This window comes from Palaemon carinicauda, unplaced genomic scaffold (assembly GCF_036898095.1).
Source record: "Palaemon carinicauda isolate YSFRI2023 unplaced genomic scaffold, ASM3689809v2 scaffold1224, whole genome shotgun sequence".
Lineage (NCBI taxonomy): Eukaryota > Metazoa > Arthropoda > Malacostraca > Decapoda > Palaemonidae > Palaemon > Palaemon carinicauda.
Genome location: NW_027168732.1, coordinates 33,457 through 50,000, shown reverse-complemented (window position 1 = coordinate 50,000; position 16,544 = coordinate 33,457). Strand labels below are relative to the sequence as shown.

The 16,544-nt window shown below is 35.1% G+C and overlaps 1 protein-coding gene across 1 annotated transcript; it reads left to right on the top strand.

Annotated features, from left to right (window-relative positions):
* The first annotated feature begins 5,303 nt into the window (after window positions 1-5,303).
* On the top strand, window positions 5,304-16,360 carry Nup50 (nuclear pore complex protein Nup50). Its single transcript, XM_068367904.1, has 2 exons — window positions 5,304-5,408; window positions 14,220-16,360. The coding sequence occupies exon 2, from the start codon at window positions 14,226-14,228 to the stop codon at window positions 15,639-15,641; it is 1,416 nt and encodes a 471-aa protein (XP_068224005.1). The 5' UTR covers window positions 5,304-5,408; window positions 14,220-14,225; the 3' UTR covers window positions 15,642-16,360.
* Window positions 16,361-16,544: the final 184 nt, after the last annotated feature.

Here is a 16,544-nt window from a genome sequence, read left to right as displayed (position 1 = left end):
ATAATAATAATAGTATCATCTGCATATGCAGATGATGCTACTCTCTTTGCATCTATTCCATCCCCTGAATGTAGATCCAGGGTTGCTGAATCCCTTAATAGAGATTTAGCTAAAATTAGTTCTTGGTGCAAATTATGGGGTATGAAGTTGAATCCTAACAAAACTCAAAGTATGATCTTAAGTAGGTCAAGGACAGGGGCTCCTCAACATCCAGATCCCAGTATTGATAATGTTTCTTTAACTTTGTATGACTTTTAAAATTTTAGTTTCTGCCATTTCTCGTTCCTATTCCCAAGAAGAACTTATCTTAAGATACATAGACTATTCCACACTTGCACCTAAATCTACTGTCTTTTCTATATTATTATTACTAGCCAAGCTACAACCCTAGTTGGAAAAGCAAGATGCTATAAGCCCAAGGGATCCAACAGGGAAAAATAGCCCAGTGAGGAAAGGAAATAAGGAAATAAATAAATGAGGAGAATAAATTAACAATATATCATTCTAAAAACAGTAACAGCGTCAAAACATATATGTCCTATATAAATTATTAACATCACTTCATTCCAATCTAGAGGGGCACTCAGTAGAGCGCAGACCTCCGCCGTGGCAGCTTATTTCTCGACCTTTTGCTTGACCGTGATCTTGATTTTTTACCTTGACTTTCCAAAATTTAACCATTTCCAGTTTTTTACATAAGAGTTAATCCCTGCAAGTTTCTTTACTCTACGATTAAAATTGACTCCAGGAAATTGTTTATAAACAAACACACACAAACGTTAATCCCTGCAAGTTTCATTACTCTAAAATTAAAATTGTGGCCAGGATGTTGTAAAGAAGAAACACACACACAAACAGGGGGTAAAACATAACCTCCTTCCAACTTGAGTGGCTATGTAGGGCTAATTAATTCAACCTTGTCTTGGTTCACTATTTGCAATAGCTAATATATCACACTATCTTCAAATGTAGGCTTATATCTCATTTGACCTAGTCCAAAACAACACTTTATCTATATAATTTTGTTGTTGTTGCATTTTAATTTCTCAATCAAAATCTTCTAATGCAATTTCCTTGAAAGATTAAGTAATGTTGTGATCTATAAACCTTACCATATGGGAAAAACTATCCCTCTTATACATTCCTTCGGAGCCTTTCCATCGTTCAGACATACCTTACAAACCCTTGTCAGTTATATAATTTATTAATTTTAAAATCGAAAAGGCGTTTTCTAATAAGTAAAATAGTTATCTTCGCACTTCCCGAGAGAGATTAGTTCACAAAACTTTTAACTGGGCTCCGCAAAGCCTAAAGCGAGTTGGAAGACCCAGGCCTACAAGGCTGAGGATTGTGAAGGGTGAAATAGGAGATGATGAATGGAGAAGTATTGACTTAAAAGCTCAAGATAGGGAAGACTGGCGAAATCTAACCGAAGCCCTTTACGTCAACAAGCGTAGGAGATGATGATGGTGAAAATACTGTATCATATTATTGTTCTCTAGTCTTGGGTAGTGCCATGGCCGCTGTACCATGGTCTCCCACCGTCTTAGAGTTCTCTTACTCGGGCACTCTAATCTATCTAATTTCTCTTTCTCTTGTTTTGTTAAAGTTGTTATAGTTTATATGTGAAAGATTTATGTTAATGTTGTTACTGTTCTTAAACTATTTTATTTTTCCTCGTTTCCTTTCCTCACAGGGCTATTTTCCCAGATGGAGCCCCTTGGCTTATAGCATCCTGCTTTTCAAACTAGAGTTGTAGCTTAACAAATAATAATAATAATAATAATAATAATAATAATAATAATAATAATGGTAATAGTAATAATAATAAAATAATAATAGAGTAATAACAACAACAACAACAACAACAACAACAATAATAATAATAGAAACAACAACAACAACAACAACAACAACAACAATAATAATAATAATAATAATAACAACAACAACAATAATAATAATAATAACAACAACAACAACAACAACAACAACAACAACAACAACAACAATAATAATAATAATAATAATAATAATAATAATAATAATAATAATAAACCATGAAGATAGTTGGGGAGAACTCAAGATAAGATAAACTAAGAAAGTGTTGACTAACGTATAAACCTTAACATAAAATAGGAAAATTCAGAGAGGATAAAATAGTGGAAAATATGAATGTTATAAGAGAGAGAGAAAAAAACTGGTAGTTAAAAATTGGGAAATATTAATTGAAATGGTCAATTAGCATTTGGGAGGGCAATTATTATTATTATTATTATTAATATTATTATTATTATTATTATTATTATTATTATTAAATGGCATTAATAACCTACATGTGACAAGCATTAAAGCTATATGAAAAAAAACATATGTTATTTATATATTTTGAAAACGAGAATATCTACTTTACGTCAAGAAAAATCAAAATAAACAAAATAATTTATCAAATATAATTTAATTGTATAAACGAATCCTCAGGGATCGACATTTCTGAAAGATATTATACAGAAAATAGTTTCATTCGTCAGAAAATGTATCTTTAAATAGTAGATAAATATTGTAAAAAAAAAAAAAAAATATGGAGGCCATTGTCCAGAACGACATTATTATAGTTATCTATGAAAATTTTCTATAAATAAGAAACAACTATGAATTTTCGTTTTTTTTTTTTGAGATTAAATATATAGATAATTATTTCATCTTAGAAAATGCCTTCTCGCGTTTAAAATAATAAAAAATATTCAATATATATTGAAGTTTTTCATATCTAAATAATAAGAAAATAAGATGTTTATTTTATTTGAGAGATGAAATACGATATACATAATTATCTATTAGAATAGGCCTTTTCGAATTTATTATAATAGAAAAAATAATCAATATTTATAAAAATAATTAGCAATCTATGAAACTATATCATAAAAATATTTTAAAAAGTTTAAAGTTTTTTTTTGGTGGGGCGAAACTCATCTTACCTATAAGAAAAATGTATTTTCGAATCTAATATAATATTACTGTTTAATGTTTATTAAAAAATATTAGTAATATATTAAAAAATTATTCTCAAGTTACATTCTGAAAGTTTTAATATTATTTTGTGGAATGATAATTATTATACCTACAAGAAAAAGGTATTTTTGAATTTCATACAATAAATATATTCAATATATATTATAAAAAAGATTAGTAATCTATGAAATTTGCCCCAAAAATTACATTCTAAGAGATTTAATGTTTTTGAGGGATGAAATATGATATAAATATTTATTCTATATATAAGAAAAGTTATTTTCGAATTTAATATAACAAAAATGTTTAATATTTATTAAAATAGATTAGAAATCTATGCCACGTTAACCCAAAAGAGTTTTAATGAACATTAAACCTGTTTTTGTAGGATGAAATATGATATAGATAATTATTCTTTATATTAGAAAACTTATTTTCGAATTTAATATAGCAAAAATGTTTAGAATTTATCAAAAGGATTAGTAATTTATGAAACTTTAACCCAAAAGTTACATTAAACCTGTTTTTGAAGGATGAAATATGATATGGATAATTATTCTATATATTAGAAAACTTATTTTCGAATTTAATATATCAAAAATGTTTAGAATTTATCAAAAGGATTAGTTATCTATGAAACTTTAACCCCAAAGTTACATTAAACCTGTTTTTGAAGGATGAAATATAATATAGATAATTATTCTTTATATTAGAAAACTTATTTTCGAATTTAATATATCAAAAATGTTTAAAATTTATCAAAACGATTAGTAATCAAAGAAAATTTAACCTTAAATTTACATTAAACCTGTTTTTGTAGGATGAAATATGATATAGATAATTATTCTACATATTAGAAAACTTATTTTCGAATTTAATATAACAAAAATGTTTAGAATTTATTAAAAGGATTAGTAATCTATGAAACTTTAACCTTAAATTTACATTAAACCTGTTTTTGAAGGATGAAATATGATATAGATAATTATTCTACATATTAGAAAACTTATTTTTGAATTTAACATATCAAAAAATTTTAAAATCTATCAAAAGGATTAGTAATCTATGAAACTTTAACCCAAAAGTTACATTAAACCTGTTTTTTGAAGGATGAAATATGATATATATAATTATTCTTTATATTAGAAAACTTATTTTCGAATTTAATATAGCAAAAATGTTTAGAATTTATCAAAACGATTAGTAATCTATGAAAGTTTAGCCCAAAAGTTACATTCTAAGAGTTTTAATGTACATAAAACATGTTTTTGTAGGATGAAATATAAAATATGATGAAGATAATTATTCTATATATAAGAAAAGTAATTTTCGAACTCAATATAACAAAAAAGGTTTAAAATCTATCAAAAATTATTAGTAATCTATGAAAAAAGTTACATGCTAAGAGTTTTGATGTGCATTAAACCTGTTTTTGTAGGATGATTATTATTCTATATATTAAAAAAATTTATTTTTTAATTTAATATAACAAAAAATGTTTAAAATCTATCAAAAATGAATAGTAATCTATGAAAAAGTTACATGCTAAGAGTTTTAAAATACATTAAACCTGTTTTTGTAGGATGATTATTATTCTATATATTAAAAAAAAGTTATTTTTGAATTTAATATAACAAAAATGTTTAAAATCTATCAAAAAAAATGATTAGTAATCTATGAAAAAAGTTAAATTCTAAGAGTTTTAATGTACATTAAACCTGTTTCTGTAGGATGATTATTATTCTATATATTAAAAAAAGTTATTTTTAATTTAATATAACAAAAATATCTAAAATTTATCAAAAAATGAATAGTAATCTATGAAAAAAGTTACATGCTAAGAGTTTTAATGTGCATTAAACCTGTTTTTGTAGGATGATTATTATTCTATATATTAAAAAAAGTTATTTTTTAATTTAATATAACAAAAATTGTTTAAAATCTATCAAAAAAATGATTAGTAATCTATGAAAAAATTTACATGCTAAGAGTTTTAATATACATTAAACCTGGTTTTGTAGGATGATTATTAGTCTATATATTAAAAAAAAAGTTATTTTTAATTTAATATAAAAAAAATGTTTAAAATCTATCAAAAATGATTAGTAATCTATGAAAAAAGTTACATTCTAGGAGTTTCAATTTACATTAAACCTGTTTTTGTAGGATGATAATTATTCAATATATTAAAAAAAGTTATTTTTTAATTTAATATAACAAAAAAATGTTTAAAATTTATCAAAATTAATCTATGAAAAAAGTTAAATTCTAAATCTTTTGCGCCTTTCCTATCATAATAAATGTCTGACTCGAACCAGACATTGTAACCCTACAGATTTGGCCTATTTTAACATAGTGTTTATTTAAGATTCAGTGCTCGTATATGGTGTAAATTGGTGGGTAATGGGGTGTATGGAACCCATATAATTAATTATAATTACAATTAATTAATATAATTACCTAAAAAGTCATGAAATTCGGGTTTTTAAAAAATATTGCCGACTCGGTCTAGGCTCAAGGCCGAATGACATGTGTACGGTTTAAATTTGATAAAGTAATGATTTATGTTGATTTATTTAATGTTTTGTGATTAAATATGGTGAATTTATTGTAATTTATTGTATTTTATGTTATATTTGAGGTTTTATAAGCTTTGGATAGGCTTATTCCATATGCCGGTATAGTCCTATGTCTAGGCACCTTATTAGGCCTATTTTAGGAATATAATAATATTTTAGGCATTATAATGACCTAATGTATGTGATTTTCAATTATCTAAACTTGTTTAATCATTATAAAAGGGATACATGGACATTGGCTAGCCCCTAGCCTACCCTAGTCCAAAATCCGATAAGGTTAGGGGGATACCTAAGGCTAGGATGTAGGCTTGGTTTTATTTTACAATTCTTAAAACCTCCCATTTTGGGGCTAGTATTTTTTCTCCTTTTCCCGATAATGTGATTTTCTGTGAAAAGTGTTTTGTAGGTTGGTTGGAGAATCTATTCTTATAGCGGCGAACAGCTATGAATACTCCATTTCCTCAGGTGGGGGGAAACATACCCCTTTTTCCTGTGTTTTCAAAATAGGCATTTTATTGTGAAAGTGTTTTTTTTTTTTTTTTTTTTTTGTTGGGGGGGGGGGGCTGTAGGTTTGAGTCCAATATCTCAAACACAGTCATTTGCCGCCGGTAAAACGGTCATTTGCCGCCGGTAAAACGGTCATTTGCCGCCAGTTTAAACCATTAGAACCGTTCAAAACGCGTATAATTAGTTTTCTTTTTTTTATGCCAAAAATCATATTGTTTTCTTAGAAAAATCTACCCCGCTGATTTTGTTAAAGGTTATGAAAGCTAGCGAGTAGCCTAACAGCGAGTAAAGTCTACCATTGCGTAGAAAACGGGAAATTCACTTCTGGCTTCGGAGTCGTGAAATTAGGCTGCGTCCGCCGATCTATATTTGCTTCTACCCCCCATAAACTGCGATAAGCCTATTGTATCTGTATGTCTGAAGGTAGCGTAACTTGTTGGCTACCCAAAACTGGTAACCCGGATTACGAAAGAGGGTGCCGTTTTAATGGCGGGGCAAATTTATGTCTTTGACTTTGTGAATTTCGATGTCAATTTGTCAATTTTTAGGTTACGTACCGGTATTTGATATTTCAAGTTGGAAATAGTTTTTTTTTTTGTCATGAAAATAATGCCATTTGATCAATCAGTCGATCAATATGCATTATTCCTGGGCAAATGAGTCGCAAGGCTCGGGAAAGTCTCACGACCCTTCCTCTTCGCAAACCACATCTTCTGGGCTAAATATCTTCTGGAAAAATTTTTGGGGTGTATGTATGATAGCGGCCACCTGTATGTAATATTATGGCTAATTTAGAATACGGCAGTGTAAGGGGGGGGGTCGCACGGGGGCTTCCCCCCCCCCCCATTAAGTATGTAGGTAAGGACATGCCTTATAGGTTAGGTTAGGGAGGAAAACTTAGGTTAGTTGATGTTCATTTTTAATCAACGCATGAGGAACTGGCCGCTGATATACAAAGGCTCCAAAATTTTTAGCACAACGGAGATTACACTAGAGATTCCTTCAGTGGTGCCTGAAGAGGCATTGGTCGGCAGCCAAAGATGACAAACACCAGTTAACCCACGTAACATTGGTTAGTAAGGGAGGACCTGTATTGGTTAGGAGACTACAAATGTCCTATAGTGAACGTAGAATGCCCATCCCCGGAGATGCTCCTATTCTCAGACGTATCGGAGGAAGGCTGGGGTACCATGTAAGGAATAAGAGGAATGGAATCATATATAAAGTATAGTACTGTTGTACAGTGAACCCTCGCTACTTCGCGGTTCGACCATCGCGGATTCACCACTTCGCGGATTTTTTTCATAACCCATATATATATACATATTGGTAATAACAAAATCAACATACTGTACTGAATAATCTATATAATCGAGGCAAAAACTAACCTATACACAGATGTGTACAGTAAATGCGTTTGTTTCTTCATTATGATCAGAGAAACTTAATCAAAACATTGGTTGCCATTTTTTATCGTGCTTTTTGGCGTGTTTAGGAAACGCATGATATAAGATCGCCTTTAATATTTGTGCCTGTTTTAGTTTATGGTACTGTAGTACATGCATCAAGTGTTCTGTACATTAAAGGGTAGTTTGTTAACAGTACTACGTACAAGGGAAGGTTTTAAAAGTCTGAATATACATGTTAAATAAATAGGTAAATATGGTGTCACTACTTCGCGGATTTTCACCTATCGCGGCCGGGTCTGGAACCTATCTACCGCGATAAACGAGGGTTCACTGTATATGCTTGGAATCATAGCAGGCCATATGTATGGTTTTACCCCCTATACAGTATCCTCAACTAGCATCAAGTACAATAAAGTATGGATGTTTAATTCTCTGTGGATTTCCCCTTTTGACCATATATACTCGGAAGATTTTTCATATCCTTTTCTAGGGGAGATTAAATGTTTATTGTTCCCTTATCATTAACGATGAGAATTATAAAACGTTTACTCTCTGCTGGTTGGATAAAGAGTTCATGATGTACGGATGCAGTAGGCAACTGCTTTTTAAAATGTACTGTACAGCATGCACGTGATATATCACGTTCTACTTCCTGAGGCGCCTTCAGTGACGGGGGGCTATGGTATAGGCTGAGCAAAACTAAGGTTAGCAGAACCTCTAAAGGGAAATGAATTTTTTACTTATTATGAAAGAGTTGAACCAACCAGCTGTTTATATATACCGTAAATTATTCTCTCGAATGCCCGACCCTAAGGTTTGCTACCTAAATACAAATATGGGGAAAATATAGGAAGACAAAGTTCAAGATTTAAAGGGGGAAAAGATGTCATTAGCTTACAAGACAGAGTACATGTTTGGTATGAAATAAAGCCTTATGTTAATAATAAAATTTTTTATTTCTACACTCACTTGATGTTCATAGTGCTTCTTCTCCATAAGCTCGGTTCATCAACGTTTACCCCGAAAATTTATTAAAATTTTCCCATTTCTTTCCTTTCAAACGATACATGCCCCTATAATCAAAGTCGCCCACCTTTGTGGCGAAAGCCCCGCCCACTTCGTCCGAGCTTTCACTCTTAGATGCTTGTGATTGGTTAGTTCTAGAGAGGTGAATGTCTTCACGCCTCTGAGCGAGTAAGTAGTCCACACGATTATCAGTACGGAATTGATTCCGTTAGGTGATGTTCCTCCCGCTCATAATAACGACTGCTTTTTCTTTCCCAGAGGTGTAGCATATACAACTATTATTATTACTAGGTAAGCTACAACCCTAGTTGGAAAGGCAGGGTTATACAGTGACCCCTCGCTATTGCACGGTTCAATTATCGCGGATTCACAACCTTGCCGAGTTTTTTATATACAGTGAACCCTCGCCACTTCGCGGTTCGACCATCGCGGATTCACCACTTCGGATTTTTTCCATAACCCATATATATACAGTATATATATATATATATATATATATATATATATATATATATATATATATATATATATATATATATGTATGCATGTATTTATGTATATACGTATGTATGTATATATGTAGGTATGTATATGTGTATACTGTACATATAAATATATATATATATATATATATATATATATATATATATATATATATATATATATATATATATATATATATATAAATACTGTATATATACACACACACACACACACACACATATATATATATATATATATATATATATATATATATATATATATATATATATATATATATATATATATATATACTGTATATATATCCAAAGTAGGAAGATGTGATGTAGTTTTAAGGGAAAAGTATGGGAAATATGTCTGGGTAATAAGCAAAGCTCTACCTCCAGTTTATTTCTTCATTATGATCAGAGATAAATGTAAACAAAACATTGGTTGCCATTTTTTATCGTGCTTTTTAGCGTGTTTAGGAAACGCATGATATAAAATTGCCTTTAATATTTGTGCCTGTTTTAGTTTAGGGTACTGTAGTACATGCATTAAGTGTTCTGTACATTAAAGGGTAGTTTGTTAACAGTACTACGTACAAGGGAAGGTTTTAAAAGTCTGAATATACATGTTGAATAAATAGGTAAATATGGTGTCACTACTTCGCGGATTTTCACCTATCGCGCCCGCGTCTGGAACCTATCTACCGCGATAAACGAGGGTTCACTGTAATGTATCCTGTGATTCACGGTATATGAACATGACAAAATTTCTTGGTAAATCCATGAAAATAATAATACTGTAAATAGTATTTCCTAGTCTAGGAACAACAAAACAAGCGTAAAATAGCAAAGAAACATATTTGACCTTGTAACTCACATGACATAAAAAAAAGAATCATCTGGGATGCGATGTCCATACAGTACCACGTGTCACGTTGTTGGTAAAACACACAGCATACCATCTCGGTGACAAAGTGCATTGTGATTCGTGCATGGGAGGTAGACGACGAATCACAGCTTTCCGTTTTGTAATCGGGCCTGTGAGTGGTGCTTGACCGATGCTCAGGTCCTGATCCCGCAGCATCTCCCCTTGTCTCTATCTTACGGTCACTTTGCTTCAAGCTTTCTTGCCGAGCTGTATACTTTACGCTGTGCTGTGTGATTTTTTGTGGTTTCTTTGTGTTGAACTTTGATTCAATTTAAACCCCTGGCAATGGCTCCAAGCTGCTTCTTCCAAGGCTGGTACCGAGCCTAAACACAAACGAAGAATGATTACGCTCGCCGAGAAGGTGAAACTTACTGATATGTGCGAAGAAAGAGAGAATATTCACGGTTGTGGCCCGCCAATTTTAAGAAAATGAATCTACTGTTCACTACAAGAAGAACGAGACTAACATTAGGAAGACGACTGCCATCACCTTTAATGAGTCGGCAAATAGAGTGGTTACAGATTGTAATAAAACAATCGTCCGTATGGAAGCTACTTTGGCCATATGGATAGCCGACTGCCGAAAGAACATCGCTTTAGATACGAACATTATCCAAACAAAGACTGGGAGCTGTACAAGACTTTCCCGGCTAAGGAATCTGACAACAACAGTTGCGACCTCGTAGAAGTGGAAAAAGATGAAGACGATGTAGAAGATCCGCATTCACCATGTAAAAAACGGCAGTTTTCTGCTGGCAGAGGGTGGTTTGCATAAAGTTTCAGAATCACTTTGGCCTATAAAGCATTTCCTTGCATGGCGAGGCTGCTCCTGCTGACACAATCACTACTGACACATACATCAATGAAACTTTCAAGAAAATTATATCCAAAGTTTTCAATATGAATACAAGACAGGCTTCTTTTGGAAAAGAATGCCATCGCGAACTTTCCTGTTCAAAGGGGAAGAAAAAGCATCTGGCTTTAAAGCATACTGGACAAGGATCGTGTGACCCGTGGGGTTTTTGTTAAAGCCAGGGCTTATTTACAAGTCAAAACACCAAAGAGCTTTAATAAACAAAAACAAGACTGCTATCCATACACTGGATACGCAATCCAAAGTCTGGATAACGAAGATGCTGTCCTCCGACTGGTCTCCATCAGTGTTTTATCCCGTAAGTCAAGGTCTACCTATTAGAGAAGGGATTGCCTTCAAAATCCTTCTCCTTATGGACAAGGCTGGTGGCCACACTACTGATCTGTCGTATGAATTGTTCAGATTGAGTTCCTGCCGGCCAGCACAATGTCACATATTCAGCCAATGGCCCGGGGGGGTTATCAGGGCATTCAAGGTCCTATGCACGAGGAATGCCCTGGCGAACCTGGTTGCTTCCGTGGATGACGCCCAAGAAGACAAAGATTTCATCTTTAAAAGGCATACTGCCTGTAGTACACAATTGCTATATACCTCCAAAATATCCAGAAGGCATTGTGAGAAATGAAGCCTGCCACCATTTAACACTAGCTGGAAGAAGTTGTGGTTCCAGGTTGTTTACGACAAAGGATTCACACCTGCCGAAATCCAACATTCCGCAGTATAGAAAGCTGTGCATTTGGCTGTTATCGTTGGAGGTAAGGGCTTTGCAGAAATGAACACAGGAGACCGACAAATTACTAGACTGCCACTCCCAGCTGCTAACCGACGCAGACCTTGAAGATATGACAAAGTCGGCGAACAAGGAAGAAGAAGAAATGCAGTAAAAAACGGAAGTAAGTTGTCGACCAAACTGGCTTGACATTGGAACGGTTCGCCAAGCTCTGCAACCTAGCTAAAGAATTGCAAGAGGGGTTCACAGGGATGGGACGACAAACAGTTTCTTCTTTACAATTCTGCAACATGGTTGACGAAGTCATAAATCGGTATGAGATGCTCTTTGAATGGAAAAAGTAGTGGCCGTAACTGCCAATCACAATGTTTTTGCAGATTTGCAAAAAAAAAAAAAAAACAGTTCCTTCTGCTACTACTACAGTTGCACCTTCGGAAGAAGTGGAAGAAGTGTCCCAGAAAATGGCACCGCCCTCATCAGCTGGGCAGTTAAAGTCATTATCACCTTCATTTTCGTCATTTTTATTGCTCAGCAATTTCATCACCATCATCATTCAAGTTTTAGTTCAACTTCTTTCATGGTGAGTTCTGAGTGTTTGTAATCCATACTTGGCAGTTAGATATTGTTCTTCTAACACTCACAATCACCTCTGTGCACTCAGGCCTCGGACCAAGGTTATTCTACCAAGGTCAATGGCATCTCTGGACACAGCCGTTCTAAGGTGCATTCTCCTTCATACGAATGGTATGAACATCTGTACCAGACATGAGAGAGCACCTGAGACTAGGTTAGCGTCTCCGTTTTGTGAGCGTTTTTCTTGTAATACTCACTCAACGCACCTAGCATTTACAGACTCCCCAGATAAGGAACGCACTGTGGATTGCAGGCATTTCTTTTCACGTTCACCTTGTCAGCAAACAACACGTTTGTTCCATTTCAAGCGCAACAGAAGGTCCAAAGACTCTCGCTGAATAGGGGTTTTCCTTCTCGTAGGGCAATTCTTTTTCTGGATTGGGTATCCACTTCCATAACCGTTGGCAAGTGCCATACCATAGGTACAATCATCCTTCGGAACATGCTCGCCTAGGTATGAGTAAGAGCCTGACTATACACAGGGTTCTGGTTCTGCCGGGTTCTCCAAGTCGGCTAAACTGGAAGCTCTCCGTGTTTTGTTCCCCCATTCCAGACCAAAAGTTGTGTTCAAAGACTCCTTCCAATGCCCATGGGATCACCTGGAAAGTTATACCTTTCCTCCTTTCAGCTTAATCAACCGAATGTTAATTATGCTAGAACTTAGGAAAACCCTGGTAGCTCCCAGATGGCCTCAAGTATTAGGTTCCCAATGTGTTAGCTCTAGTCATTGTCCTTAGAAAACTCCCTATAGCCCACACTTCTTTGTCAGCCTTCCCTTCGTAGGTACTGCCAATCCGTGAAGTCGCTGAAACTTTATGGTTGGAATCCTTTAGCATCTCCTCCGAGCGAAAGGCTTTTTGCGAATCATTGCAGGAGATTGTCCTCTGCAGCCGTCTACCAGGGAAAGTGGGCCATCTTCTGCGATTGGTCTCGTAAAAGGGATACTTCTCTGGTCGCAGCAGCTCAAGCGCAGATTGTAGGTTTCCTCATCTTCCTTCACCGAGAGAAGCTTCTCTTAGTCTTTCTACTGAAGGGTATTGACCTCCTCCTTCACGTGGGAGGTGTCTATGCTCGTGAGGAGCTCCGAGGAGTCTTGCTCACCCAGGAACCGCGAGCCCCAGGAGGTGAACATAACTCTCTTTCTTGAGATTTTTATGCGTACTGTACCTGTTCGAGCCTTTTGAGAATGTCGTCAGCCAGGGTTCTGACTCTCAAAACTCTTTTGCAGCTTTAGCATCGCCGAAGACAGTAGGCGAGTTGCACTCTCTCTCTGCCCTAGTCTCCCAAAACTGAGGGGTGGAAGAAGATCACCCTTAGTTACGAGGCACAGCCCCCTCTCTACGAGAAGAGCTTCGGGTGGCGAACGAGAAGAGGCGCTTTTGTGTCCTGCGACGGCTCTGCAGTGCTATCTGAAAACCTTACACCTTGTCCTCACTCACTGCCTCTCGTTAACCACCTCTTTTTAACACATTCAACAGCTGATCCAGTTACGATGAAGACATGCTACTTATTTTAAAGGACTCTGATTTGTATTGCTAGGAAAAATACAGATTAGTTGTACAATTTTTTACTATAATGATGGACAGGAGTTAATACTGGCTGTCAGCCATGTGTGCCCTTGCTTGCTTAGTTACTTTCTTCCATTATGATTCTATGATAAGAGAAGTGTGATTTATATAATTAAGGACTATATAGGTTTATTGCATTCTTCATGTCCGTAAAGATAGATTGACCGAGAAGAGATTGTGGAATTACTTCTAACAATCTTAGTTAAAAAGTACTGGTAATTGTTCTGATTATTTATAACCATCATAACATTTTCATCAGGATTGTTGTATACAGTATATGTATGTACTGTATAAATAACAATACATTTGAATGATTTACAGGGGATTTCATATCAAGTGTTTCAATTACTGTATACTGTTTGAACCTTATTTATAAAAGGAATTTTAAAATTTTTTTATTCATGTTAGCATTGAATGTCTGAATGCAAGCGAAGTCGGGACTGATTTTTTCATGTTTCTCTTCAGATCAAGATGGCGAAGCGCACAGCAGCAAAAGAACTGACCCACGACAACTGGGAAGCCGAAGAAGAACATGAGGAAATGGGCACATTCCGACAAGCCTCGGAAGAACAGCTGGCGAGTAGAAAGATAAAGACAGCGCGGCGACGCGGAACGAACGGGGAGGCAGAAGCGCCGTCGGTATTTAAGGGTCTTTCTGTCTTCTCTAGTTTTAATTCCTCTTCGACAACTTCCGCCGCACCCACATTCAATTTCCTGAACAGCGTCTCGAAGGAGAGCTCGGACAACTCCTCCGGGAAACTGAATTCCAAAAGTGATCCCGCTCAGGAGAAGACATCGCAGCCTCTGAAACTTACGCAAGACTCCGCTTTCTCCAATGCCAAAGGATCTGAACCTAAAGCGAACGGTGCTATGGACATCAAAGAGGGTTCGGAAGAAGAAGGAAAGAGCGCCATCTTCTTGACCCATCTCAAAGCACTGAATGAAGGGGTGCTTGTCTGGATCAAAAAGCATCTGGATAAAAACCCGCACGTCAACCTCACGCCCGTGTTCGACAGCTATAAAAAGCATTTTTCAGAGTTGGTGAAAAAGTACCCACCAGAGGCTGGTTCCTCCAAGGAATCTGAAGGGGCCTCGGCAATGAATTCATCCAAGAAGGACTTGGCGGTCGGGAAAGAAAACACTCCAGTAGTAACGGAAGTATCCAAAGAAACCACTTCAGTTAAACCTTTTACATTTGGCCTTCAAACCGCGGCAGCGGAAAAGCCGGCGGACGTCAAATCCATATTTACTTTTGGGTCAAGTTCTAACGACACTGAAAAGAAGGCTGCGCCCATGTTCAATTTTACTGGTTTCGGTTCTAGTTCTACAAAATCGGAGGGACTAACCTTTGGCAATTCATCTAGCAAGAGCAATAGCACGAGCCTATTCGGTGGTTTGAACTCCACGTCTTCGAAAGACGGCGGCGCAGGGTTTAGCTTTGGAGTAGGAAACGCAAAACCTGCGTTGAACAACGATCAAGGGGACAAGACCGAGGAAGCCAGCGATGAACCCCCGAAAGTAGAGGTGAACGAGGTTAAGGAAGAGGGTTCGTTTTACGATAAGAAATGCAAGTTGTTTTACATGAAAGATGGAGCGTACGTAGACAGAGGTGTAGGCACGGTATATCTCAAAAAGGTTGAAGAAAAGACTCAGTTGTTGGTTAGAGCGTACACAAATTTAGGAAATATTTTACTTAACATTATTCTCAATAGTTCTGTGCCGGCCGTTCGTGCGGGCAAGAATGGTGTGATTATCGTGTGCGTTCCTAATCCTCCAATAGAAACCGATGCTGAAAAAGCGAAAGAGCCAACTAAGATGTTGATTAAGGTTAAGACGACGGAAGACGCGGATGCGCTACTAGAGAAGATAAAAGAGAATAAGAATTAGCTGAAATTAGGGTTATAATATTGGTATTTTTTAAATATTGGAATATTTTTTTTCTTTGTCGATTCTTGTATATTTTGTGAGAATGTATTACGCTGCAATACAGTAGTCTATGACTGTTGTATGAGGTTTGTATTCCTTAAAATGACAACATATTGAATGTGAAATTTATTTTACCCATTTTGTTTGTATCTTACGTCTGTTTCAAGTTCTCTTTAAACTGAGAGCCGAAGATTCGTAGTGCTGTATTTGAACTTGGGAATATTAAATTTAGATGTCATTCTTTTTTAAAAAGGAATTTGTTACGTTATGTTCTGATAACCGGAAATTAAATTCTGATATGGAAAGACTACAGAAAATTAAATTTAGATGTCATTATTATTTAAAAAGGAATTTGTTACGTTATGTTCTGATAACCGGAAATTAAATTCTGATATGGAAAGACTGCTACATATTTTTTAATTATGGTTTAAGAGTTGGAACGTGATGGTGGATGCTAAATATATTTCTTTTTATGATAAACATTGAGTCTTGTTCCATACCAAACTTGTACTGTATCTGCCGAGAGTCCAGCCTTGGACACCTGGTGGATGTTTGTTGCAATAATCAGTTTCTTATTTCACTTTACGGATGGTTCGAGTTTTTAGTATGAAAAATATCTGTTCTCTGAAATTGTATCGTCTTGATTACCTATGTGACAAATGAGCTAAATATCCATAATTCCTCTTAGTTTCATTCTTCTTCTATAAATATTTTCTCTTTCATTCCTCACTTAACCAAAGACTTAAGGTATTTTTTTCAATATTAAACTTACCCGATAATCATGTAGCTGTCAACTCCGTTGCCCGACAGAATTCTATGGAGGGATACGCCAGCTATCACAATACTAGAAGGGGGTGTATTTAC